We start from the raw sequence: 19,379 nt of genomic DNA, 5'->3' as shown, positions 1-19,379 counted from the left end.
GTGGTGGAATCCTGCTTTCCACTTAGCACGGAAGGCTCAGAAACGGGCCTGGGATACTTTTCGTAGATATCCCACACTTTCAATCCGCGTCGCTTTCCAATGGGCCCGTGCACATGCTAGGTGGATAAGACATCAAAGCCAGAAGTCAAATGAACAAGAGCACTGAACATCCTCCGTGTCCTGTCTTCTACCAGTTGGGGAGCAGATCGATGTTCTGTGTTAAAGGTATATTGTGCTCTTATTCGATCAAAACTCGACTATGGATCAATGGTCTATGGCTCTGCCAGACCCTCGGCCTTAAAGATGCTGGACCCCATTCATCACCAAGGACTTCGACTCTGCACTGGGGCTTTCTGCCACTCTCCAGTTTAAAGCTTATACGTTGAATCTTATGAACCTTCTCTGCACCTTCGCCGTTTGCAACTATCTTTACTATATTCTTCGAAACTTCGTTCCTTACCAAAGCATCCCAGCTGGGGATGTGTTTTCCTTCCTCAGTGGGCCGTACTTTTTCAGAACAGATGATCTGCCATTGCTCCTTTTGGCCTTCGCATCCAGGTGCAATTGGATGAATTGGGTCTGTCCTTGGATAACATTGCAGATTCCACAGGTCAGCCTATCCCACCATGGTTTATTACAGCCCTCAAATGTGACCTTTCTTTCAGTCATCTGAAAAAGGCAGGTACTCCAGTTTGGAATTACCGTCTTTTATTTAATGAATATCTTTCAAACAATCATTCCGTTCCCATTTATACATATGGTTCCAAATCAGGTAATTCAGTGGGCTCTGCTACGGTTTGCCGTGGTTTGGTGGTTGCGCGCAGAATCCCCTCTACAGCTTCTGTGTTCACTGCTGAACTGTACACCATATCTCTTGCCCTGGATCATATTGAATTTGATCAGTACTCCAACTGCACTATTTATACTGACTCGCTTAGTTCTCTACAGGCCCTGGAATCACTACACGTTGGCTCACACCCTGTTCTCGCTGATATTCAAAACCGACTGGCCCATTTCTCATTAACTGCTACTTTATCCAGTTTTTCTGGATACCAGGCCATGTTGATATTCGCAGGAACGAGCTTGCAGACACGGCAGCTAAATCTATCTGCTCCGGCACTATCACCACTGTGCCATTTCCGTGCATGTACTATTGTCCTGTATTCAAGGTTCGGCTCCGTGCCAGCTGGCAGTCCACTTGGAGTGAGCAACGCGACAACAAGCATTTTCAAATAAAACCCTATATTGGGCTTTGGCCATCTAGCTTCCGTAAGGTTCAGAAGGAGGAAGTTGTTCTAACTAAACTACGCATTGGTCACAGCTTTTTAACTCATCATTTTCTTTTATTTGGAACTGATGCACCAGTGTGTAGTTTGTGTAACACTCAAATCACTGTAAGCCACATTTTAGTTTCTTGCCATCATTACGATTCTCAACGATGGTACTATTTTAAACATGTTTTGTCCCAGGGTTTATCTGTAACATTGGATAGTGTTATTGGTGATGGTGACACTGTACACCTTGATAAAGTTTTTAGTTTTTTTAATGGCCATTAATCTTTTAAATCTCATTTAAGTGTTTGATATTTATTCATTACACCTTTTTATTTGTAGTTCTTTTTCACAGTTTCATTCTCTTTAGTTGAATTTGACATTGTAAAATGGCCAGAACATTAAATAACTCGACACCAGGACTGGAAAGGCCAACTTCAGGTGACTAATGCTGCTGTTTGAACTACCCGTTAGTTGTCCTGGTGAGTTGTTATTCCAATTTTGCTGCATGTCTTTTAAACTTTTATTACTTTATCCTTTGGTACTGGCCATAATGACACATCACCTGGTACCAGGACTGGAAAGACCAACTTCAGGTGACTGACGGTAGTTCTGGTACTTGCCTGTTAGTCTTTCTGGCGGGTTATGATCATTACCATTCTACTTCAGAAGTCCTTTACAACTTTATAGACTGGATGTGAACATCGGTTTTATGCAATTTTCTGTTTTTAATTGCTGGTTTGTTTTTACCTTTGTTTACTTTTACAAATTTTACTACATTTATTTTACCTTTACCTTTTTACTGGACATTTGGCTACTCATTTTTACGATTTTGCTATATGTCTTTTAAAACTTCTAATATTTTACATTTTGATAATGGTTGATATGACACACAACCTGGAACCAGGACTGGAAAGGCCAACTTCAGGTGACTGATGGTGGTTCTTGAACTTACCTCTTAGTCTTCCTGGTGGGTTATTATCATTACCATTTTATGCACCTTATTTTTTGCTAGAAATAGTACTTTACAACTTCTTTTACTTTGCTCTCTTTTTTACCATTGTAAACTAGGTGTCAACATTGGTTTTATGCTTTTCTGTTTTTCAATGATGTTTTGTTTTACCTTCATTTCCTTTTCTGTATTTTACTACCTTTGATTTAATTTTACCTTTTTACCGGAGGTTTGGCGCAGATAGCGTAGCTGCTTTGTGCCATAAAACACTAAATCAATCAATCAACTGATGGCTTCACATGAGGTCAGTTCGGATTAGCCACTGCAGTGCTTTTTCTTCAGCTTGTAAACTGAGTGAGTGAGTTTTGGGTCATTCCCTTGTTACTCTTGATTCTGCACCTTCCTTGATGACAGAAGGGTTTGTGGATGAGGACTTTGTCCTCCATTCATCCTTTGATATTGTACTTCAGGCAGAGAGGTTTACTGTTCAGTTATATGAAGGGCCAGCTCTGCCAAGTTTGACAGAGCAACATACTTTTGCCTATCACTGTCAGATGGAAGAATATTTAGACTCAGAATACATCTATTCCTGGTTATGCAAAGTTCAAGAATGGGGTCTGTGATCCACTTGGATATATCACAATTTTATAGGATTTGGCTGACTCTAACATTGCTGCTGAGATATTTATCATCTCTACAGTTTTTTTGGAAGCCACTTGGTGATTGGCAAGTCACTGTGATGATATTTTGGGACCATTGTTAGCACCTACGTTGGTTTGATTGTCAGCTTCTGTATTTTTTTGTTTTTGTTTTTAGTCTCTTGAGTGGCATGCTATTGGGATTTCTTTTCTAGAGATGCATTGTTGGAGGGTATTTGTTTACCTGCTGCCACTCTCTGTATGCGAGACCTTCATTCTCTGACTGTTAACCCATTTGTTATGGGTTTGGTATAATACACAAGTTCATCTACACATTTCCATGTGTTAAATACTTGGACTATAATTGCTGGTACAACATGTGTATCTTCACAAAATTTGGTAGACTTTTAATAAGGATTACAAGTATTTTGTATATATAAAATCATATTTTTAATACACTGTTTTTACTAAAGATTTGTTTGTGAAAATAGTCTGTTTTGTTATTAGTCTGAGTGCAAAGTGATTTCCTATTATGACTGAAAAAAACTATACTTCATTCCCAAGATCTGATATATTATTTGGGTAAACTCCAAAACCTCCTAAATACATTTCGAATGTTTGTTTTCAGAAAGACTATATTTTCTTATTTTCTGTATTCTGTGTGGGATCTATCATTTGATCAACCTCAACTGTTATTAAAAATAAAAAAAGGAAATAAATATAAATATGCTTTTTAGTGCTAGAACACTGAAATACAAATGTTTAGTCTAAGTAGCTTAAGTCTCATAACACTATATATATACACACACACACATATATATATATTATTTTTTAGTATAGTGATCTTCTGGTCATGCCTAGCTGACATTAAATAACTTGATGTGGTGCACATGCACTCAGGTCACATATCTAGTCATATAAAATTAACCTTTAGTCTTCCCTGTCTAGGCTGTGTTTTAGTGGACTAGTATTTTGTAAAATACAGTCACATTTCGATTATTATGTATTATATATGTATATAGATCATTACTATTTATAAATAAATTAGTAAATTTATTTTTCTTAGAATATAGAACAATAAATCAGGAAGTGAAGCAAACAATTCTCTTGTTGTTATGGCCTTTGTACTTGATTGCTGCTGGACATGGATTGCTAAGTCATTTAAAATTTTGCACATAGAGGATATCAAACTTTTTACAGTTGATGACTAAAAAAATCATAAATAACTACTCAGGTACCATAGAATTCCACTATATATTAAGCTTAGTAACTAAGATTTATTTAGTTTTAAAAAATATGAAACTTCAAGCAGACTAAAGGCACAACCTTCCTCCTTGAAAGCTTGGATTGAAAGAATATGGTAACCTTTCCACAAATTAAAATGGCTGATAAAACCACTGTGGACATTTTAAGCTTTTGATTAGATAATCACATGTCATGTATTTAAGTAAGTGTATATAAGTGACTGTTTTCAAAAATGGAAAGAGGTGAATGGGGCCACTGTGTTTGGTACAGTACATAAGCCATATCTCAGCAAAATAAAAATATATAATTGTCTAATTTTATATTCTAGCTTGAAAATATTAGTAATTTGCATTCTTAATTTGTATGAAACAACAGAATTACAATTTTGACATCATAAGTTTAAACAGTGCTGCATTGGACATGTCATATGACTTACTGAAATATATATTTAGATGCATTCTTCTAATCTTTACTTTCAAGTTAAATTATCTCATGTATATATTTAAAAACAGCAGGTATGGGTTGAGAAAGCACTATGTAGAGGAGCGAACAACGTTTCAACCTTCTTCGGTCATCATCAGGTTCACATAGTGCTTTCTCTTCCCATACCAGCCGTTTTTACATATATAATTTTCTCTACAAGTGGTTTTTCTCATCATCATGGAATAACTCGTATATAATGTTAAAGTTTGAATTATAATCTACAATTTGATTTTAAACTTATTGACATAAATTCATAAAATAGTAGTTCAATAAAACTTTGAATGCAAGTCAACAAATGCCACAATGTGGACTTTGACCTGTGACCTGGTGAGAAAGGGTTAATTTGTGTGGTTGTTGCATGATCTTTTGAATCAAAGTTTGATATTGCTTGTCTGTCTTCATCTATGTTGTTGTAGGCTTCTTCACAGTGGAATCATTTCTCACTCTGTTTTGACATTTTTTTACAGGACTGTAGATGATTAAGTTTTGTGTCATTGATGCTTCCATCAGAGTTGTCCAACCACGTTTTACACAAAGGTCAGGTGCTGCAGTTCAGTGCTATGCCCTTTGGACTTAAATCAGCACCATATATTTTCTACTGAATTGTACAAACTTAGCCTTGTCACCTCCATTCCCTGGGCCTGTGAGCACACTAATATATGGATGAATGGCTATAACTGGCACAATCTCATCAGTTGGAATACTGTCATACTAAGTAATTACTTTCTGAAGCATCCAAGACAAGATTTCTTATCAAATCCAAGAAATGTGTTCTTTCCTATACATCATATCATCCATTTGGATGTTGTTTTCTTTTTTTTTTTTTCTTCAGCTGACTCCCATCCAGATTCATATTATGGAACGGGCTGTCCAGCCCTTACTTAGGACTCCTTCTCCTATTACATGGACGGTTCTCTTTCTTTTGGGGATGTAGTTATCATTTGAATCCCACATTTCTTTGGAATAGGTGGACATAAGATCCCTTCAATGGTCTCCACATGATCAATGGATTCCTCATTCTCCTTATTCAGGATAAACATTTTCAATCTCGAGTGATAGCTAGCTTGTAACAATACCATAATGGGTGTATTTCTTCTGCCACCTTGTCCACAGATCCAGCTTTTTATTGACCCCTTGCTTCAGGGCTTATGGATGGATAAAAGCATTTCTTTCCACGTCAGTGTTTTAGAACTGTTTGTGGTTTAAGAGGAAATATTTCAAGGTCTGAAATCATTGAGGGAAATAATGTTCATTTTTCACTTCATAAATTCCTTACATGTGTTTCACATTTCTTGTGAAGAGGGCACTTGGTGCAGGTCTCTTTGTTTCAAACCTTGGATCTATATTAAGTCCTCTCCAATCATATCTTTTTACTAGCTTGCCTTGTTCAAGGAGTGATGAATTTAGTAGCAGCAGAGATGCCAACCATTACGATTTGAGTGTAATCATTACGAATTTGGTGTATACATTATGACTATACGCTCATACAGACAAATATTACGACTTGTTGCAACTCCCAAATTATTATATATTATATAGGCCTGTACAAGAAAGTAATAAATTGTTCCCTCAGGGGTTGATAGGGGTGAAAAGAAAATTTCTAGTGAGATACAAATAAATTTTGATAATAAATAAAAGACATAGTCCAAATGGCTACTTGCGATAATCATGTTTGTGCTTGAAATAATAAAAATTTTTTAGATCTTTGACGTCTACCAATAGTTTGAGTGCGGTGCTTCTCCATGCTGGGTATGTGGGGGAATCCATAGTTACGTCATCAGTGCTTGTCAGCCGATCAGTGCTCGCGTAGATGGGTATTTCTCGTTTTCTAAGTGGCATAGAAACACCAATGTGATCGTTCAGAAGATAGAAAAAAGAGGCCTCGTTCTCCAGATTGTCTTAATACTGGCAAATCTAAAAGGACTAAAACTGTGAATCAAAAATTTAGGAAAGAGTATAGTGCAAAATATCCAGTCATTGCATCAAAAGTCAGTGACAGTCATGCATTTTGTACAGTTTATCACATTGATTTTTCTGTGGTGCATGGCGGGATAAACGATTGTTCCAGACATACAAAATCGGCATCTCACCAATAATAGGCTGAGGTGAAGACAAAAACAATGCAGATAACGACATTTATGAGTAAGAATTCAGAATATGAAACCATAAATGATGAAGTGACATTCATGCAATTCGTCATTGCTTATAATTTACCCGTAGCTGTAGCCAATCATGCAGGACATCTATTCAGAAAAATGTTCCCAGACTCTGATATAGCAAAAAAAATATGGCTGTGCTAGAACCAAAACTACAGCCATTGTACAAATGTTGGGTTGTGAAGATGACAAAATGATTTCAAGCATACTTACTAACAGTGTTTACAGTTTAGCCACAGATGGATCCACAGACATGAATGACTTAAAACTGTATCCAGTGGTTGTACGATATCTTGACCCTTTGCTTGGAAAAGTTGTTCTCTTTTGACAATGGTGGAATGGAAAGAAGCTTCAACAGGAGAGAATATTTTCAAGCTTTTGGACCACGAACTGACAAAGAGGAAATTTCCATGGGTAAACTGTCTTAGTTTTTCTTCAGACAGTGCCTCAGTTATGTCTGGTATAGGTAAAGGTGTGATGGGACACATCTCAAGGAAACAGCCTAGCATTTACTTCATGGGTTGTGCCTGTCACCTCATGAATATTGCTGCCCAAAAAGCTTCCAGAGAACTGCCCTGTCCAATTTCTGATATATTGATAGATATCTACTATTTTCTGGACAAAAGTCCTAGCAGAAAACAACATTTCAAAGAGTTTCAAGGATTGTATGACAAAGAAACAAAAAATTCTACAACTTGTTAACACAAGATGGCTATCACTTGGGGTGTGCCTCAACAGAATATTGGACATGTGGAAGCCATTGAAGAAGTATTTTCACTGTGAAAAGAAAAACTAATTCAAAAGGATCTAAATGTGCAGCTCAGTCAGTCAGCAAGACTTCAACAGTCAGGATATCCTCTCAGCCGCACAGGGACACAAGACAACAGTCTCCAAAAGCAGACAAAGAAACATTTGATATTACTCAATATATGTTTAGGCAGTCTGACCTTGAACTAAAGAAGAGACAATCAATGAAAAAAGAGAAGAAAACAAAAGTTAGCAAGGAAGTAACCAAGAAAAGTTATGCGCAGAACAAGTTAGATAAGTTAACAGTTTTCTTGGACAACAAAATGAACTTATTATTTTGTCTTTTTCTTCAGTCTGCAATTACTCTAATTGAGCAAGCCAATTTGATATTGCAAAGAGAAGAACCTTGCATACACATTATGCATAGAACTCTGATTACATAAGTTAAAAAATATACTTCTCAGATACATCAAGCCAGAATATCTTGAAGGCAACATCACTGAACTTGACTACAACAATGAATCCTTACACAAATCTGATGAGACAGTTTCTATTGGGAATGCTGCCAAGGAATACATTGTTAAATATGAAAAGGACCTGGACCTGATCAGCTTCTACACCAGTGTCAAGAAATACTATATTGCAGCTACAAATTACATGATGAAACATTTTCCTCTAAATGATGAACTTCTGATTCACGCAGAGGTTGCTGATCCAAAACTGAAAGTCAGCAAAGATTTCTCTTCTCTATGCTTCTTCACAGACAGGTATCCTGTTCTTGTCAATACACATGAGCACGACACTATTGACAAGTTGGAAGGGCAATATTTGAACTATCAAATTGATACTTTCTCAGAAACTGTCCTTCAGTTGAATGTTGACAAGTTTTGGGTTCAGCTGTCTACAGTTAAGGATGGAAATGGAAACCAGAAATATGACATTCTGTGTAGGGTTATGCTTGGAATTCTTACAATCTTCCATTTTAATGCTGACAGTGAAAGGATATTTAGTTTAGTGACTAAAAACAAAAGCAAGTTCAGACCAAACTTGAGCACCTCAGTTTTGAGCAGTATATTATAACACGCAAGATATGTATTCAGTCAAATGGACAATGTTATTATTACTCCCAACCATCCAGAGACATTCTCATGAAAGCAAAGGCTGCAAGACTATTACAATAAGTGTCATAAACATGATATAGACTAGTCCTTACACAGAGGCTTTTTCTTCTTATTGTTTGTGCATGTTCAATGTTGTTTTACCTGTATGTTTGTTACTCTGAACTAAATAAAAGACATAATTTCAAAAGAATTTTTTAAATTCATTTATTAAATACACAAAATACAGTCATAAATGAGCAATTTATAACAGTAATAAATAATAATAGTTATAATAATAATATAATAAACAGCTTAGAGACATTGGTCAGGCCTAGTCTGACCTGCAAATGATAAAAAGGGATCTGTCTACAATCATTACACTCAGTCATTTGAAATAGTTGGTATCTCTGTAGCAGATCAATTGTCTCAATGCAGTTGAATTCCCCCAAATGAATGAATGCTTTGTTGATGTGTTTTACTTTGATTGTCAATGCATTTGCTAATCATTGGAACATCATCTACTGGCATTGAAAGTAAATACATTCAGTCAAGATTGGTGTAAGTTACACCTGTATGCCTATTCACTATTTCTTCTGTTACCCATAGTCCAAACAAATTCTTGAAACTTCTTGTTGTGTTTTGTTGATAACACCTGATTGGTTGGTTCAACTCTGGTTTTTACTTTTGCAGTACTTTTATAGAGTCCCACCACCTTCTCTTTGACCATCTGTGATGAGGCAAGCACAGTCCAACATCTCACACCCATTCATCTTGAAGCTCAAGCTTCAAGTATTTGGATTATAATGTCCTTCATACTTTGGGATTTAACTTCTAAATTTGCAATGTACCTGTCTCAGTCTCTGCATCCTCCCACAATGGGTATTTATCAACAGAAATGACACATGCATTGACAATGGTGTTTTGCAAGAAAGTTGAACACTTTGTCCAGATGTGCCAACCATAGCTTGGTTTTTTACCAGGCTCTTTGAGAAGGATTTTACATCTTCCACAATTGACCTATGTAAGGTGGCCATATTGGCTACCTTTAGATTCTTGAAAAGATGGACATTCTTTCAGTCTTCAGTGCTCTCTGGCTTCCTCAGATCATTTTGTATCCTTCATCTCAAATAACTTTTTTATTTACCTAACTTGGATATGAAGGTGGTGTTACATGCTCTTTTATTGACTTCAGTTTAAGCCTTTAGCCTCATGTACTGTGTATTACCTTTCCCTTAAGATTTATTTTTTGGTTACTGCTGGTTTGCAGACATTGCAGGTATGAGGTGTTTGTCCTGCTTTATTATTCTATCTTCATCCTTCTGTACCCAGAGAGATTCTTCTTACCCAAGACATTTGCAACTACAGAAGGGGACAATTCCATTTTATTGATTCAAGTAACTATTTCTCACCTATATGACTGTTTTTATTCCAGTTATTTGTTATGTCCAGTGTGAGCTTTGAAGTGTTATGTTTTCTGTACTAAAGCTTTAAGAGGTGCCAGACAAAAGCTTTTTATTCATTTTGACAATTCAATTTCATGGGATTTATATGCATGATTTAGTAGCATCTCTCTGTCAGGGTTTTTAACAACTTCCTTTAGCTATCTTAACCACATCTGCTAGATTATAAGGAGGGGGAGCATTTTCATTACTAATCTTGTCTCTCCTTTCCAGAGGTCCCCTGCTAGAAATCAGTAAGTCTACAGATGTACAATACTAAAATCAGAGATTTGATTCCTCTCGGTGGACTCAGCAGATAGCCCAATATGGCTTTGCTATAAGAAAACACACAAACACCTTTCCAGAGTTCCCTTCTTTCTTACAGGATCCTACTCTTTGGCAAGTGTTGCTCAGTCAGATGGCTTTTATCAAACCAAATCTGGACTATTAACCACTAACACAATATATTTTAACTAGTGATGTCGAGAAACCCACTTGTTGAGAAATTTATATGCAAAAACGGCTGTTTGGGTTGAGAAAATATTTTAACTAGTTTGCAACAGGCTCTGTGAAAATGAGGTGTTCCATAAGTCCATCTAGATATAGGCAGACAGGATAGCATTAATGTTGTATGCTGGACTGCCACTTGTGGACTCTATCATAAGTCCTGCCTGTTCCTGCCAATCATACCTACCAAACTATTTTGTTCCCTGGTTGTCCTTATTTGTTACACAGTAATTTATTGGCTACTGAAAAAATCATTCATTCCATCATTAAACTGCTCAATATATGCTTTCTCTGGAAATTCATGGTTTGAAAATGGTGAGGCCATTTGTAGAACATGAACCACTCTATGCTTGTGTTAAACTAATACTCTTAAAACCTGAGAACACAGAACCTGAAGTCCTTGAAATAGGAATAAAATGAACATGGAAATATCAAGTTAAGTGTAGCTTTGACATGAAGTTAAGACATTGTGACATCCAGTTTGTTGATGTGAAAGGCCAAAGAATTGTGATACAAATCAGCCAGTAGTCCCTGCAAAGCTCCATAGTTCGTTGCTAAAGCAGAGCAGCAGGGAAAGCAATGATTTTTCACTCCAAGCAACAAAAACTTTGATGTTTATAGTGTTTATAGTTAGGAATTGAACACAATTTTAAAAGTTGTTTGATTTACTTGCTCATTAACACCTTGTAGCAGTTGTTTGTGAAGGATACTAGTGTAATACTTTTATGGGAGGACAAAATACAAAATAAATTGTTATGCAAGTTATTTTATTGGACAAATTTAACATTTTTTAAATGTAATTGTGATTCATTTGTTTCATTATTAACCACTCAGAAGTGGCTTAGAATTAATCATTTTAGCTTCAAAAGAGAAAAAATTTCCATGGAAATAAGAAATCTTTACTCTTGCAATCCACCATCATTTTGTTCAGTTTTACAATTTTTGTGAATTTGACTACTCTAGTGTATGTATTCTGATATTCTACAGTTATTTTACAAATTGCTTGAAGTGTTTATACTTTTAAATTTGATATATTCTTAGTTAAACAAAAGTAGAACTTTCTTATTCTTTACCAATTATCATTATGATTTTGCAAAGTGAAATAAAAATTGTTATATATTTTTGCAGAGAAAGAAAAAGTACTTCTGATCACAATGACTCATGCACAGAAGAAAACAAGTCTACTCGTACATTACGACGGGCAGCATCCCGAGCTGCAGTGTCAAAGATTAAGGACTCTTTAGATTATGAAAAACTAGATCCTTCAAAGAAATGTAACCGTGAGAAACTTCAGAAGTATAATCAAGGACAAATTTTACAGAATTCTTCTGTAATGTGTACTAAACTACTTTCAGAATCAAGTTTATCTAATAGCACAGACAAGTCTTCAAAAGAGAATAATCCTGAACGAACTGAATCAGGTGTGGAGAGTAAATGCTGCCAAGAAATGAAAGAAGTTCCAATCAGTTATTCTTCTGAAAAAACTTCTGAGCCTTTGCAAAATAATTTATTGGTCATGTTAGAGGATATTTGCAACCAAGAGGAACAAAGTAGGAGTAGAAGTGACGTCAAATTTAAAGGTAACAAGCAAGAGCCTACCAGTTATTCAGCTTTATCTGATGATTGTTCAGAACCAACAGGAAACAGTATTAAAAGTGAGAGCAGTGCTAAAGTAGAGAATAATTTGGGGTTTACTGTAAATGCAGTGCAAAGTATAATTGAAACTAAAGTTTCTAAAAAACCCATCTTAAACACACCCATGCAGAATAATCTCACTCCTCAAAAGTCTACTCCTGTCGTTAAACCTAGAACCACCAGAGCTGCAAAAAACAAAACTTCGAACTGGTTAAACCCTGATAAGTTAAATTCTTCCACAGCAGCAGTATGTTTAACAAAAGGTGCATCTCCTTTTGTTTTAAAGAAGATTTATCGTACCCCTAAAGTTAAAACACCAAACTACCAGAAAGAAACTCCAACTAAACAAAACCAGATATTTTCTCCTTATATAAAAGACAGTGTTAAGAAAAAGGTACAGGCATATGAAGAAAAGATGGTATCACCTTTTAAAAAGCCAGCTTGTTCTATCAAAATCATTGAATCAATACTAGAGTCACCTACCAACATCATTCAATCAAATACACACAGTCCTGACCAGATAAATACAAAAGCTGTGATTAATACTATGGGATTGAAGGAAGAAACATCTTTTGAGTACAAAGCTAAAAGGGTGTCAGATGTTAATAAAGGTCAAAACTCTCAACTTGTTTTAGCAAAAGCAGCTAGAATGAGCAAAACAAGAAGGAGTACCTCATTAATGAGACACCATATTCGTACAAGTTTGAATAGAATAACTCGTGCAAGTGCAGCTGCACGAAAGAAATCACTGAAAAGCTCTCGTAAAGTAAGCACAGCTGAAAAATATCAATCTTCAGTATTACTTCATTCATTTGTTTCATCTATGGAATCACAAAAAATAGAAGAATTTGAAAATAATAAAATGAATGTAGAAGGTGATGTTGAAAATAGTGTAGCAGTGTCTGTAAACAAACAAAAATGTGGTGAATTACAAGATATTGAAGGGAACAAAAAGGAATGTAAGAAGGATGAACTCTGTGCTACTGAGGTCAATAATAAGGAAAGTGATAGGGAAATTGAAGAAGACAAAGGAGTGGAAGCAGATGGAGAAGATGAAGGAGAAAGTGATATAGAATCTTCTCATACAACTGATGGTTTTATGCACAGAGCATCTAAAAGATCATTCACTGAAAAGAATAAAGAAGATCCTGTAAGTCTAGTATTCTATAAAAAAAAAGTAATTGATTCATGTAGTAATACTGTACCTGGACTATGTATTTCTGAGCTTAGTATTCTGTAAAAAGGTAATTAACGAAAGTAGAAAGATTATATCCAGACTATACAGTTGTAAGTCTAGTATTCTGGAAAAAAAAAATTAACTCAAGTAGTAAGAGTGTACCTGGACTGTACAATTGTAGCATTTTAGAAATCTACTCACTTTTATACATAGTTTTATTGAAAATAACTAAGTATCCAGATATATTCTGTGGTAAGGTGTGGTTCATATTTAGTTTTCATTGTCATAATTTTATATCAGCTTGTGTATGATAACCTCTCTTAGTAAATGAAAGACTACAAAACTACCTATTAACACTACAAAGCTGCAGCAAGGTAACTTTGTTTTTACCTCTTATAAGCTTATAAAAATATAATCATTATCCTTACCTGTGTACAAGTAAATTCACTGTTTTAAGCAGTATTTCACTCTTCTAAATGATATAGTTAATGTTTCAAAAGCCATTAAATAAACTTGTTTGTCCTTGATGATGAGAAACCCACTTGAAATAAAAATGTTTCTCAGAAAGGCTGTTATGGGTATTAACATGTTTATTAATAAAGCAGAGAACAATGTTTTGACCTTTCTAGGCCATCTTCAGGTTAACAAAAGTTTAAATGCATCTCAGAACAGCTAGTATGGGTGTTAATAAAAGTACTGGCTGTTCTGAGATACATTTAAACTTGTTTGTATTTCAGGTTTACAGTCTTGTATACAAAGCAATATGATTTTGGTGTTGAAATGAAATAATCTTTTCCAGAATATTAATGAATTAAAAAAAGTGAAGATGACAACAGTCCTAGATTCAGTTCCAGTGATAATTTTGGACCATCTTGAGAAAGACTCAGTTAAAACATTTTCTGACACAGACAATGAAAGCTATAATCATGGTAAGTCAATACAGTTTTTATGTGTACATATATTTGATTGTGTGCTCATGCATGCATTTGGGTGTGACTTTGCTGAGCTTTTACTTTTGTTGGTTGATGATTATGACAAATATCACTAGTAACAGTTTGAAGTCATCTGAATTAATTAAAGCACTGAAGTGATGAAGATATTACATTTGCACTGGAGCTTAGTAATTAGTGATATTTACTGGCCAGGTGTTTTATCTCTAGTCAGCAGTTGACAATTAGTGGCATATACCCTTATAAGCCTAACAGAGATGGGACAAGCAAATTTGATGGTACTGGGAATTCAACCTGAAACTTTTGAATTAACAAAAACTGAACATACTCGAAGTTTAAAAAAATGTTACAACAGTATAAAAGGCTAAAATTGGGTTGACCACAGGTAGCTCTTTATGTAGTTTTGCAATTAATAACAATCATAACAGCAATAATTGGATTACTTGGATAATTATAATAATGAAAAATAGTAATTGGAAATCCTAATTCCAAAAGATACTTACCTCCTCTCCAAAATTACAACTATTAATTGGCTGTTAGGGTTTCTTTTTTTGCCTATTTAAGGATTATTCTGATTTTTTCTTGCTTTTCCCAGTCTTTTATACCCCACTTAACTACCCTTGGTGATATTTATCTCAAGACACACTATGTACATCAGTGTGCTCTCTATCCTGCTATTGTATATAAGCATTGAGATATCACTTTTTCATGACTGTCTCAATGCCAGTCTCTAACACAGGCTCTTAATGAGGAAGGTGAGAAGGAGAGAATCAGTAGAGGTGTGTATTGTTAGAAATACATTTTCAACTTAAAAAAATATTAACTTCTAAAACATACTTTCCTCCTCTCACAATTCCAAATAGAATCCTACACTGATAAGGTGAAGGGGCTGGTGAGGGCATTATCCATACAGAAACCATAATTTTCACAGTTCATGAGTATGTCTACAGATTTGATTTTTCTTGTATCTTTTTTTAGTCTGTTGGCTTTTTAGTCCCCTTGTGGGACAGTGGTGAGTTTACAGACTTGCAATGCTGAAATCTGAGGTTTGATTCTCAGTAGATGATACAGTAGATAATCCAACATTGCTATGCTCTAACTAAACAAACTTACTTGACCCAATATTGTTCTAGTCAGCAGTAATCAACACAATCTTTAAATGACATAGAAAAACAAAATGGAGGCCACTTTATAGTTTTATTCATCCGATTCATTCTTTCCTCAGTTGCATTTGAGCCTGCACCTTAATTGATGGCTGAAGGGTTTGAGACAAATGTTTAGTTTTCTCTTCATTCATAGACATTGTGATTCATACAGGGAGGTTTACTCCTCAGTTTCATGAAGGGACAGTTGTACTTTATCCAACACTGTTGTTGGAATTTTGTGATTTAGTCCACCACGATCAGGTGGAAACATTTCTTGACTTTCAAATTATACATCTGCTCCTCAAAGTTTGGGGTTCTGACATGTATTTGTAATTAAACTGAATAGATCAATGTCTCCTGGTAAAACAGGGTAAAGCCTATAGACCTACAACCCTAAAACATAATATTTTGGTTACCTTTCACTTCACTCTGTTAGAAGACATTCAGGATCACCAATTTATTGATGACAACTTCTGTTGAGATAGACATGATCTGAAATATTACACCTTGCTACCCAGAAAATCAAGCTTCAGGCACAAAGGTTATGCAATCTTTTGCATGGCATCTGGATTTAATTTCTGTGATTGCCATGAATCTGCCTCAGTCTTTGCCAGGTCTGACGATGAGAAAGGTATCAATGGAAATGACACATATATCGGCAATAGTGTATTTGAGAGGAGGTTGAACCTACTTCAATCAGAAGTGCTAACCATAATTTGTCTTTTGATCTGGCTCTTTGGCAAGGGTTTTTGCATTTTCTATAATCACCTAGTATGGAGAAGTCTTATTAACTACCATTCAGTACTCAAGACAAAGTATTCTTTGAGAACCCAGGACTCTCTGGATTCCTTAAGTTCCAAATGATCATTCCAGAATTCCAGTTTTCTAACTCATATAGTGAGGTTACATTACATGCCTTTTCTCAACACTTGTTGTTGGCCCAATTCTAATATTCCATGTATCATCTTTACCTGAAGGGTTTTTTCATTGCTGCTGATCTACAGACATTGCCAGTCAAAGTGGTTTGTGCTGTTTGCTCACAGTCCTCTTTATAATTCTGTATATGTCCTCAGACTAGTTATTATTAACCAAGATTGTTAGATAGGAAGGTGATAATTCCTTTCATTGATTCATCTGATTGTTGTTACGTTCAAAGAAGGTCTTGAAGGTTTGCTCACAGTCCTCTTAGTTATTATTAACCAAGATTGTTAGAGAGGAAGGTGATAATTCCTTTCATTGATTCATCTGATTGTTGTCATGTTCAATGAAGGTCTTGAAGGTTTTGTTGCCCATAGTAATGCCTTTAGAGGTGCTAGACAGTGACTTTTCTTTCTGGACTCTCTTTGAAGGCAAGAAATCTTTCCTCTGAGGGTTTTTTACTATTTTTTGTAGCTATCTTAACCACATCCTCTAGATTATAAAGAGGGGAAGTATTTTCATTACTAATCTTCTCTTTTCTTTTTTTTATGTGATTTCCTATTTCTTTTTTTTATAGGTTTCAACTCTTTGGTGAGTCTTATTTAGGCAGAAGTGCTTTTATCAAACCAGTTTTGTACAAGGAACCATTAATTCAGTATATTTATATGGATTGCAACAGGCTCTGTTAAAGAATAGATGTTTGATAGGACTACCTAGAGGCTGACAGGGTGGCATTACTGTACTATGCTGAAACACCACTCATGGACAACCATGAATAAAACATAAGAGAATTCTGCCAATCATTGGAATGAATAATTTTTTTTGTTTTGTTTTTTAATTTAGGGAATTTGGTTTATTTGTGGCCAAAAACATTGTTCCCAATGTGTATCTCTCCTAGGTTCTACTAGTGGAGTTAGAGGGGTTCCTTACCACACTTGGTTTCAAATCATTGGGATGATGGACAAAGGATTTTACTCTATAAAATGTTAGAGGTAATTCCTCTACTCTTGGATAGGAGGGGAAAGTTGGTTGCCTTTCTACCTGTACTGGGGATGTTTTTTCCCATATGTTGGTAAAAGTGTCATCAGCCTATGCAGGAACCTACTCATGACACTGATATCTGATTGGGTTGAGTGTGATCCTTTTTTATCATTTTATTTTCATTTCATTGTTTATGGACGATAATCCATTGTCTCTTTGTACTTCCAAATGGAGAGTAGTCCAACCTAGGTTCTTGGTTGGGCACAGTTTGTTCCATGTTGTACACATAATTGTGGGAGAAAGTGGAATTTATCTTGCTTACACAGTTAAGGGAGTGAGGATAAGTGTTCTTCATTCCAGACTGGATGAGTTCTTTTTTTCAGGTTGAGTAAGACACACAAATCTGTCATCCTAAGTCTTGAGTAGTGCCCTTTGGACTTCTTCAGGTTGAGGAAAGGGTTTGTCTTCTTTAGTGTTGCTTACCTTTTCATCATGATTTTGATGGTTTGGAATGCATTACTCTTGGGCTACAGGCTAGGATCCACTCATATATATAGATTGTGGTCCAATTTTTATAGCCACCAACATAGGATATAGGGACCATAGCCTTATAATAGCCACCCCAAGTAGTGGCTATTTGGTTGGGGCCTGGCCAATAGTGATGATAAATAATAAAATTCCACCCACAGTACATGAATTATATTCTGGGTGAAAAGCATACCTGTTCTGGATGTAGCACATTTCCCCAAATTTGCCCATCTTCTCTTGACACAGCCATAAATTATGAAGAATCATGCTTTCTGTATGGATAGTGCCCTCACCAGCCCCTCCATCTTCTCAGTGTAGGATTCTATTTGGAATTATGAAAGGAGGAAAGTATGTTTTAGAAGTTAATATTTTTTTAAAGTTGAAAATGTATATCTAATAATACTTATCTCTTTTGACTCTCTCCTTCCCCATTAAGAGCCTGTGTTAGAGATTGGCTTTGGGTCAGTTTTGAAAAAAATGAAAACATTATCTGAATGAGGTGCTTATATGCAGTATCAAGACAGAGCACACCTTTATGTTGGTGGATAGTGTCATAAGATAAATATTGCCAATTGCAGTTAATTTGGGTATAAAAGACTGGAGCAAGTGAGAAAAAATCAGACTAATGTTTAGATGTCAAAAGAATTCCTGGCAGTTGGGTGAGAGCTGTAACTGTGGGGAGAGGTAAGTATTATTAGAAATACATTTTCAATTTAAGAAAACAAAAAACACTTGATTTTTGACACTTGATTAATTAAAAAACTTATTTTTTATTAATTAGTTAGTTTACATGTCACTAATCAATGTAATCAATTAAGTTTCCCAGCCCTTTATTTTTTTTTATGAAAAATGAGCATTATTTCTTTAACATTAGGAATTATTTCACTAGACCACAGTACAATACTTGTAAAGTTCAAGAATTTTAGGATGATTAAAACTGAATGATTGTAACTTGTAACTGGATTTCAATTATTTTCAAATAAAAAACAATGAAACCTTTAAATATTGTAATATCATTAAACCTCTTTCTCATCCAACCACAATTATATTATAAAGTACTGAATTTCTGTAATGAACACATTGTCAGCATTATCTTAAACTTTAGACTACCTGTATCTGTAAAGCTGCAGTGAATTTTATTTCCCAACATTGTGATATGCACTTATTCTTAACTTTTATATGTGATTCCACCTGAATATTGTAGAAAAAAAGTCATGTTTAGTGTAAACCTGATGTGATCTAAAGGTTTTTCTCTGTCTGAAAATGAGAAAGTATGTTTGAACTATCACATAGTACTGATAGTATCATGTTAATAAATCAATTATTTTTTTGCCAAAATTTTGAATAACCACATATCAGTAAATTTAAAAACACTGCTCAGAAATTATGCCTACTACACTCAAAGTCTGGATAGAAATGAATAAAAGTCCTATAACTCTAGTACTTTCGAAAGGTGGACCTTTCTTCCTCATTGGCAAACTGAGAAGTCTAGATCATACGATATAAA

At 35.2% G+C, this 19,379-nt stretch overlaps 1 protein-coding gene across 2 annotated transcripts in view; it reads left to right on the top strand.

Moving 5' to 3' along the window:
* Positions 1-19,379, top strand: part of LOC143232332 (uncharacterized) — an 80,599-nt gene that overhangs the window by 23,610 nt on the left and 37,610 nt on the right. For both annotated transcript variants that reach the window (XM_076467616.1, XM_076467617.1), the window contains 2 exons: positions 11,667-13,323; positions 14,150-14,279. In XM_076467616.1, coding sequence (XP_076323731.1) covers positions 11,667-13,323; positions 14,150-14,279 — 1,787 coding nt within the window. The remainder of the gene's footprint in view (positions 1-11,666; positions 13,324-14,149; positions 14,280-19,379) is intronic.

The sequence above is a fragment of the Tachypleus tridentatus genome, chromosome 11 (assembly GCF_004210375.1).
Source record: "Tachypleus tridentatus isolate NWPU-2018 chromosome 11, ASM421037v1, whole genome shotgun sequence".
NCBI classification, from domain to species: domain Eukaryota; kingdom Metazoa; phylum Arthropoda; class Merostomata; order Xiphosura; family Limulidae; genus Tachypleus; species Tachypleus tridentatus.
The sequence above is the reverse complement of the archived record's forward strand: the minus strand, read 5'-3'. Positions and strand labels throughout refer to the sequence as shown.